At 35.9% G+C, this 10000-nt stretch overlaps 1 protein-coding gene across 3 annotated transcripts in view; it reads right to left on the bottom strand.

Annotated features, from left to right (window-relative positions):
• Positions 1-1647: 1647 nt before the first annotated feature.
• The window catches only part of LOC125031424 (protein Mo25-like), a 15864-nt gene continuing 7511 nt past the window's right edge, over positions 1648-10000 (bottom strand). For 2 of the 3 annotated variants that reach the window (XM_047622142.1, XM_047622143.1), the window contains exons 2-7: positions 9872-10000; positions 8542-8706; positions 7048-7166; positions 4783-4951; positions 3771-3935; positions 1648-3656 (exon numbers count right to left, since the gene is read on the bottom strand). The exon at positions 9872-10000 is cut by the window's right edge and continues 25 nt beyond it. In XM_047622142.1, coding sequence (XP_047478098.1) covers positions 3366-3656; positions 3771-3935; positions 4783-4951; positions 7048-7166; positions 8542-8706; positions 9872-9985 — 1023 coding nt within the window. In that variant the 5' untranslated portion in view covers positions 9986-10000 and the 3' untranslated portion in view covers positions 1648-3365. The remainder of the gene's footprint in view (positions 3657-3770; positions 3936-4782; positions 4952-7047; positions 7167-8541; positions 8707-9871) is intronic. The other variant, XM_047622145.1, reaches the window with a different exon arrangement.

Below are 10000 nucleotides of genomic sequence, written 5' to 3'. Positions count from 1 at the left end.
GAAAAGTAAAGGGAAAGAAGAAAAAAACACGCAAAATTTGTTGAGGCGGGTTGAGGTCCAAGGCAGGAGTGATCCTTTACACTGGGCCGCAGTCTCCATCTCCTAAGCTCCCCCACAACAACAAAGAGCAAGGGATTAGGGGAGTAACAGTCATAAGGAAAGAAGTTCAGAAATAAGCAGTACTAAGCAGCAGTTCCTAAGAAAACAAGATCACTAGAACCTATTCCTTGATTGAACAATTTAGATTATTAATACCATATCAGGATTTCTGATAGAAATTGCAATATGACACAAAAAAAAGTCTTATTCAGTCCCTAAATAATCTTGTGAATCAATTGGTAAACACATGAATATATAAAAAAAGGAGCAAGAAAACTATTACTTTTATGAACAGAAATTAATTTATCTATTTATTCAATGAACATTTTCTGCCGTGTCAACATCTAAGGTCATTAGCAGTGTATTCAAAATATATTGATAGTGCGGCTTAGGGGCAAAGCAGGTAAGGAAGCGCTATATGATATCAAAGGTCATATGGTACTATGGTAAAATAGAGTAACAAAAAGGCTTAGGAATGAGTTAACGATTAAGGTAAAGTTACAGGTTGAACAGTATACTAGAGGGTAATATGCTTGTGAAAAGGATAAAGAGGGGGAGCTGATGGGGTATAGTATAAGATAAAAAGTTGTTGGAAGGGGAAGGAGTTAAGGGAGTAGGGAGCATTATGATAAAGTATTGTGGAGAAAAGGACAAATATGAGATTAAAGCTTAGGATAAATGGACAGAACAAGGGTATGAAGAAAAGGAAAAGGAAATGAGAAGAAAAGACCACACAAAATAAGTTGAGGCACGGGCTGAGGTTCCATGCCAACAACGAGCAGGGGATTAGGGGGTTCATTGTACTAAGATTGTTATTGCTAGTATGCCTTTTTCGAAACTGATCTCCATTATATAAGGCATACCATTACTTGTATTTTAATCATCAGTGATTCGAGACACCGAAGTATGCAATAAATATAAGGATACATATATTGAATATTTAGGATTTCTTTGCTGTATCAGCTGTAGAGGATACATGTAATGCAGGAGAAATTAAACGTGATGCAAGTGCGACTTGTCATCAGTCACCAGTTTTACTATCAGATGTCTCGTATAAAGCTTTAGCTGGATATTAGACTATTTTTGTAGTTGGTTTGGGTATTCTTTCTTTTTATGGAATTTAAGAATGAACTAAAACTCTTCCATTTAATATCAATAGAACGTTTGCTTCCACTGTAAAATCTTCAGCTTCTATTTCTATTCCTTCATATGATTACAAACACTATTCTTGCCACAAAACTTAAGTCTTACTCTTTCTAGTCATGAAAAAATATCTGCAAAAGTGCATATACTATATCAGTTGACAAAGAGGTTTCATCTTTAAATGATGTTTGACTGTATTTATATGCTTTTGTTAGTAGATACTATACTGAAACTATCTAGTTTGATTTTCCATATGATTAGATAACTTCAAAGTCCTTGCCCTTACAGGTATGTAATCTATGTTTTTGGTGACAACAGAACTGTACTAAAAAATCTGATATATTATTCACTGCTTTGCACACTAAAAATCACACAATGAAAAATTTGGTTAAACAAACATACACCAAAGTTTATTCAATATATTTTTAGCATGGATTCACTAGCCAATATTCTTTGATGTTGAAATACATATAAATTAAAACAATTCATAAAAAAGTAATTACCTTCATACTATTAAGTGCCAAATGCGTTTTCCTCTAGAAATTTGCCAAATACTGCCAAAACTGTGATGAAGCACCCCTACATAATACAAACTAAAGAAATATGTTAACATTGGTATTATTCTTACATTAAATTAAAATAATTTCCTAATTAATAACAAACTCAGCATAACAAAAAATTATATTAAAAATTATTTTCTCATGACCTTGCACTGTATGAAAACCAATGATACAAAACTCTAAGATACTTCATGGAAATCTGTATCACATGGCCGTATGCTAAACTAGTGACAGCATTCCAACTGGTTCGTTCTACAGGTTGTTCTTCTCTTCACAATTTCTATGGTTTCTTGGGCAATTACAATGAGCTCAATCCATCAAACTACCAATTGGCCTGCAGGTGATGGATGCAGAGTACATAAATATTAAGTCCCACTTGCATGAAACTCTTATGTTACAGCCCTTCTTTATAAAAGCTTTACTGGTCTAGGAAGCATGGAGACCTTTTCACTCACATTAAACCTTCCTTTTTCTTCTTTTTTATTAATTATCTTCATGGCTATTTGAAAGTTCTAAAACCTGTTATTGAAGCTCCTATCTCCTTTCATAAATGACAAGTCTTAAGTATATTAATATTCCTTGCTGCAAACCAGATCAAAAGCCAATGCAATTATGGGTGGTATTTCTAGCTGGAAATTAACCAACTTACATTTTATATATATATATATCTATATATATGTACGAAAAATAGCTGTTGCATGATATTCAGATAATCTTAAAATTATTCCATTAAAAGAATCTTAAGTACCCAAATATGACATAGAACAACATTTGCTTTGCAGGAATCATTAACTCTAAATATTTTACCAACACTGTCCAATATAAATCACATCCCTTTCCACACATGTTTATGTACAAATATTATAAAAGGACATTACTCTTCATGAAATTTGACAGTGGCAGCATCACTTACAATACTCAATATTTTATAATTTAGAATAATGATACCTCTCTAAATTCTAGCAATTAGTATTAGTTAAATAATCCATACTGTTCCACCTCCATCCAAAAGGAAACTTTTTTATAATATTTCCAAGCAAACCATGGGCTTGTTAGAAAATATTGTTACTGTCCATGGCAAAAAACAGATACCTTGCCTCCTAACCTTATTCTCTGCTTATTCTTTTACACTGAATTGCTTCCAAGATAAGAGCTAGAATGCCCTCCACAACAGGATTAAGGATGAATACATAATAGCTTCACTTTGGCCCCAACATGGACAACAACATGCTGAGTTTTTAAAAGCCCATGACTACACTGCAATCTTTGACTGTCCTCAACAAGGAGAAATTGTTCAGCAGCTATGAAGGGTCGTGCTATGAGCAATCCCTCAGGTAACCCCTTAGCAGGGCTTGAGGTTCTCTAAGGCATAATATAGAGGAAGCTAAACAATGTTGAAATTACTGATTGAAGGGCAAGACTGGGTGTTTGTCATATTTCTGAAGGGAGCTCCTCTTATATCATGAGCCTCTCAGTGCGAATGACGTGGCTCAATCAACAGCAGCCCAGACTTTGCCCAAGCTACTCCCATCGCTGCCACTCAATTCTTCTAGTTCACTATTACTACTGGTCCGGGGGAAGAGGTTTCAGTTCCTTAATCTGCTTAATTAAATAAGCTTTCTCGTCATTGAACTGCTCATCTTCGGAGCGGTCTGTGTGGAAGCGCGTCAAGAACTCGACAAGCTTGTCCTGGTTCCGTAAGAGGATTTCCAAGATGGGTCGGGGCTTGTCGGGGTTGGCTACAAAGACCTTAAACACGTGGAAGGCTTCAAACTGGATATTACGGGATTTCTCCTTTAACATTATCATCATCAGTTTCAAGTTATCAGGGTTGCTGATGTATCGTTTCATCACCTGCAAAATATTGTACAGTTATAAAACACATTCTTAGATATTACTTTCCCTCTCTCCCAATATCACTCACTGAGTTATCTCCATATTTTGCACACATACCATACAAATACTTACAGAAAAGTTATGTCTGTCTAATAAAAGTTCCCCAAGTAACTTGAGTGACTGTCTACGAGTCACATAATTCTCCGAGTTTAGAAGATGTTCATACTGTGAGAACACTCGGTCATAATTCTGTTCCAAGAACTCTGCACACAACATCTTGTGTTTTGTCAGGAGTTCCTGTAAGAAAGAGCAAATATTAAATATAATGTTTAAAAAAGATGAGAATGGAAGAAGGGAATTTCATTATCATCCAATACTTTCAAATCACCTGAAAATATTGCTATGTTAAAATAACCATACAACAGTACCATAAAATTGATCTATTGGTCCATCTTCCGATTTGTATAAAATAAGCATTATCTTAGCTGTTATGAAGACTTAAAAACATTGTACAATTAGGAATGGACCAAAAATTTTGAGTAAAGCTTTAATTTTCTTCATTTCCCAACTCTGTGATGTTTTACACCAAAGATATAAACAACACGTATTATCAGAAACCAGAGTTTAAGTATGTAATTTTTTAGGCCTTTATTCTGAATCTCAAAGAATTTCACCCTTTTAACATACATAGCTTTGGTGGTAATGGTGACCATCATACATGAAAAAGAAGTGGACAACATGATGGGGAAACCACATATGTAATTTGTAATGATAAAGAAGTAGCATTAATACAATATGTTAATACATATTGCACAAAAATCAACTGCTTATTTATCTATTTACCTATTTTTATTTGACTAAGACCATTCCTTTTCCACATTATTTGTAATAACAAAAACTAACTTTACAAGTATGTTCACATAATCTGCACAAAAATAAATCTGATGAACAGTATATGCAATTCACAGAAAAAAAAAAAATCAATACCTTTAGAAATAAAAATGTATATAACATCCATAGTATGAAAAGGTACATGTTTCACACACACAAATATATGCACAAGTTCACACAAAATGAATATCAAAAAGTAATGCCTCTAGAACAATGACACAAGTTACCCCTCAAGTACACAAACAATAATTACCTTAAACGTAGAAAAGGCATCAGATGCGATGTCAAAGGTTGACACTTCCACATACTTGAAAAAGTTATAGAAGTCGTCACTGTACAGAATAATTCGTGTAAGAGCCTCATACCTGGCACACTCTCGAAGCATTGTGCCACAGTGTAGAGCAATGTCTTGGTGTTCATATCTGCAATGCCAAACCACAGTTATAAACAATGTCAGTGGCGATTACTAAATTCAAATCTTGTGTGCATTTCTCTTATCTTTCAAATAATGACTAAGCAGAGAATTAAATTGTAACAAAATAAGAAAAAGGAGCTAAAACGTGATAACACAATACGATAAAACAAAGCTACAGCATATAAATACACAAGTATAGGACAGTTTTAATGTCTTAAAATAAAGGAAGTACTTCCAACTCTGTGTACATGTACATATATAAATATAAGCATGTGTAGTAAACTTCTATGTATGGATTAAATTTACTAGAACTTACAAACCACAGACAAAGACAGACACACAGACACATGTGCATTCGCGTGCATGCACATACACATGTGCGCACACACGCGCACATGTGTGCACACATTCACACGCATACACACACACACACACACAGGCAAACAGGCAGGCATGCATATGCGTACACACGCATGCACATGTGCGCACACACGTACACACACACACTCACATGTGCGTACACACGTACACACACACACACACACACACACTCACAGGTGCGTACAAATGCACACACACACACACACACACACTCACATGTGCGTACAAATGCACACACACACACACACACTCACATGTGCGTACACATGCACCCACCCACCCACCAACACACAGACACACAGACACATAGAGACACACACACACACACACACACACACACACACACACACACACGTGCGTACACATGCACACACCCACACACACACATGTACTCACATGTGCGCACATGTACACACTCACACACACACATGTGCGCACATGCACACGCACATGCACACACACATGCACACACGCACGCACACACACACGCACACACACACACGCCCACACGCACACACACACACACACACGTACTCACATGTGCGCACATGCACACACACACACGCACACACACATACTCACATGTGCGCACATGCACACACACACACACACATACTCACATCTGCGCACATGCACACACACACACACACATACTCACATCTGCGCACATGCACACACACACACACACACATACTCACATGTGCGCACATGCACACACACACACACACATACTCACATGTGCGCACATGCACACACACACACACACACACACACACATACTCACATGTGCGCACATGCACACACACACACACACACACATACTCACATGTGCGCACATGCACACACACACACACACACATACTCACATGTGCGCACATGCACACACACACACACACATACTCACATGTGCGCACATGCACACACACACACACATACTCACATGTGCGCACATGCACACGCACACACATACTCACATGTGCGCACATGCACACGCACACACACATACTCACATGTGTGCACATGCACACGCACACACACATACTCACATGTGTGCACATGCACACGCACACACACATACTCACATGTGCGCACATGCACACGCACACACACATACTCACATGTGCGCACATGCACACGCACACACATACTCACATGTGCGTACATGCACACACACATACTCACATGTGCGTACATGCACGCGCACACACACACACACATGCACGCACACACACACACACACACACACACACACACACACACACACACACACACACACACTTTTGAATGACAGGAAATAATATTAGGCATCTGTCATTATTACATCATACCAACATGATAACAGTGTAGGATCTTTGCACCTTTTACCATTATCACTTATTTATACATACAAATTCGTTTTATAGAAGAATATTTACAAATTTACAAATACAAAAACAGTTTGTTACCTAAAGCTATTTTTTCACTTGCTTCCAGTGTAAATGTCTAAATTCTGAATAATAAACTGGAAATCAACAAGAGGAAATGGCAACAATGACATTCACTGATAATCACCTTGATAGCCTTTGGAAAAAAAATCCGGACACTCCACGAGACTTCCGCTGGAAAACTACTCGCACAGAATTTACTCAAATGCTCACATTCATCAAGAGAATTGTGAATGACTGAACTTCTCTCATTCAATTCTGAATTTCTTTCAAACTTTCATTCAATGAGCACACTTACCCTTTCATTAGAGTAAAGAGAATCTCAGGTTTAGTACAGATGTATTCCACTGTTGGGGACCGGATCCCTATTTGCCTCCGCAGAATGTTGTTAAATATCTGAGCAACATCCTTCTTGCCCTAAAAATGCAAAACAAAGTGATTATACACTTAAGATCAATGCATCTCATTAGGTAGATTAATGGTACAAGTCATAAATTGTTGTGAAGGACATGTGTACATTAGTATCTCTGTTCTACTGGGAAGTTTTTTTTATGTTAAATGTATGTGAAAATGCCAGCAATGCATAAATCTGACCCTAGCATACTGGATAACTTCTTAATTTCTTTTCAGTCTGGCATACTAATGCATAAGTTGGTTTAAATTTATAAATCAGTATCAAGTACAAGTGAATGAATGTAAAGGGAATTCCTGATGAGCTATCAAGTATTATACAGAGTGAATCAGAATGAATGACTAATGCTCATCTGAGGAGCCCATTAACCCAATGCTGAAGGGCATGACGTGTACGTACGTGCCATGCCCACTGCAAGTTACTTGTTCGATTGTTTTTACACATAGATGGCTACAATTGTACTAAGTCACCAATGAGCCAGTTATGAGTACTGCCTGTCTCACCCGTTTACCCTTTTCTTTGGTTTACGAAAATATTTTACGTTATCTTAATTTGCTGTTACTAATGTTTATAACATTATAGTAATTATAATGTTTATAATAAAAATACCATCATTGATATTCATAGCACTAACAAAAAATACATTTTTCCCACCAATTCAAATCAGGTAAGGTCACAAGGTCAACTGATTGACTCCTTTGTGGCTATGCACTAGCAGACATTTCACAAAAAATAAAAAAAATGAGCACAGCATTTTACCCATTTTATATTAATTTTCCCTGGCGGCATTGGGTTAAACATGTTTACAAACATCACATGAATAACCTCTCTTGAGTGAACTTTCTCTGGTCAGCATTGTGGAGATAATACATTACCTGCATTTAGTGTCACAATATAATTAATGATGGACATATGCATTTCAATGGAATAACATTCATAACTACCTTTCAACAAAAAAAATATTACAATTATTCTAGCATAAAAATGTGTTTAAAAACTGTTATTGTAAACTTTATAACTCAAAACTGTGCACATAAGAAATAGTGCATAGGTATTGTTTTAAAAAGAAAAAGCAATTTTAGTTGAAGAATTTTTACTCCAAACAACAGAATAGAAACTTTGTGAAAATGTCATTAAATAAGTCTAGTCTATACAGAAAGTATATGCTTTAGTGGTCAAGGACTGACAGTCTCAATATAAGAAGTGCACATTCAATCTAAGAACCTTTCAATGACCTAACATTTTCGAAAATGTCATAGGAAGACCTGAGGCCATCTTCACAAAAAAACATAAGCTCAGCATCAAGATTTAAAAAGTCAATTTATAATCAATCACTTAACATTATTTCAGAACAAAACAGAAGAGCCAGCCAGAACTTACCTCAAAGTCTATTCTGTGAAGGTTATGAATAAGCAGCAGCAGCATATTGCTGTTGTAAAACTCATGAGCAAGCTGTGCTAACACAATATCCTGAGGCTCTGAATCACTGGTGCCATACAGCATCGTCTTGATCTGCGTCAGGCTCTTGCTAGTGTCCTCTTGTGCCTGACAAAGACATGGGGAGCACTCTATGAAATCAAGACAGTAACAACAGTTAGCTTATACAGGAGATTAAGGAAATTCGCTCATGTAATCTAAGAATATGTATTAATGCAATGATTACTTCAAATATTCACAGGTATAAAGATCAATTTTCAATGGATAAATAGCTACATGAAAGAAATCATGTATACTGTGAAAATAATAAATCACATATGTAATCTTACATCAACAATATCAAGAATTGCCAGAAAATACAATCTGCCTGAAAAATAAGGTACAACTTTATACATATGGGTAAAAATATGCTATCCAAACTGGTACTGTTGGCTGCAAAGCTTCATATTCATTAAATTCATCAACCTTGCTCTGATAATTGTTTTTTGAATTACCATATTTTTTTTCTATTGGCAAATTACACGCGCGCACACACACACACACACACACACACACACACACACACACACACACACACACACACACACACACACACACACACACGCATTATATTTATATTTATATTTATATATGTGAATACTCATGATTCCATAAATTATCAGCATATAAATTTACAAAAAGCTAAATTATTATTATGAAGTTATTCTTATCTACTAAACATTATTTTGCTAAATTTCCAAATCTGTAAGTGTAGACTGCTATCTCAATCCTATCACAGACTGTTATCAACATTCAGGGATATATAGTACCAATTATATAACAGATTACTAGAAATGGGAAAACCAAGGTTATATTTATGAAAGAATATATAACAATGTAAAAAAAAAAAATGTATATATATATATATATATATATATAATAATAATAATAATAATAATATATCTACATCTACATCTATCTATCTATATCAATCTGTATAGATACATATACATATAAAATTCAACTTGATCAACATTATACAGACTTTACAAACTTTCCTTAGATATATGATATTGAGATAAACCAAAAAGAATATGGATAAAAGAAATATTCATCCAAATCAAGATTTAATGCTATAAAAGTAATTTTTTCATACATCTGCATCATCATATATGCACATATTTCACCACACACAAAGAAAACAAAGCTTTGGTGAGTGCCAGCAACTGAACTGAACATATTACACACACAAAAAGCCAAACACAAAGAAATAAAAAATGAAGGTGACACATACTTTTCCACTGACCTTTTCAGCCTTTTTGTCAGACCGTTCGAGTGCCGTGAGAGCATCCTTGAGGGCTTTGGACACCTCCTGGGGGCTCTTGGGGCTCTTGCGAAAGAGGGACATCGCGGTGGCCTTCTA

The sequence above is a fragment of the Penaeus chinensis genome, chromosome 13, assembly GCF_019202785.1.
Source record: "Penaeus chinensis breed Huanghai No. 1 chromosome 13, ASM1920278v2, whole genome shotgun sequence".
NCBI lineage: Eukaryota > Metazoa > Arthropoda > Malacostraca > Decapoda > Penaeidae > Penaeus > Penaeus chinensis.
The sequence above is the reverse complement of the archived record's forward strand: the minus strand, read 5'-3'. Positions and strand labels throughout refer to the sequence as shown.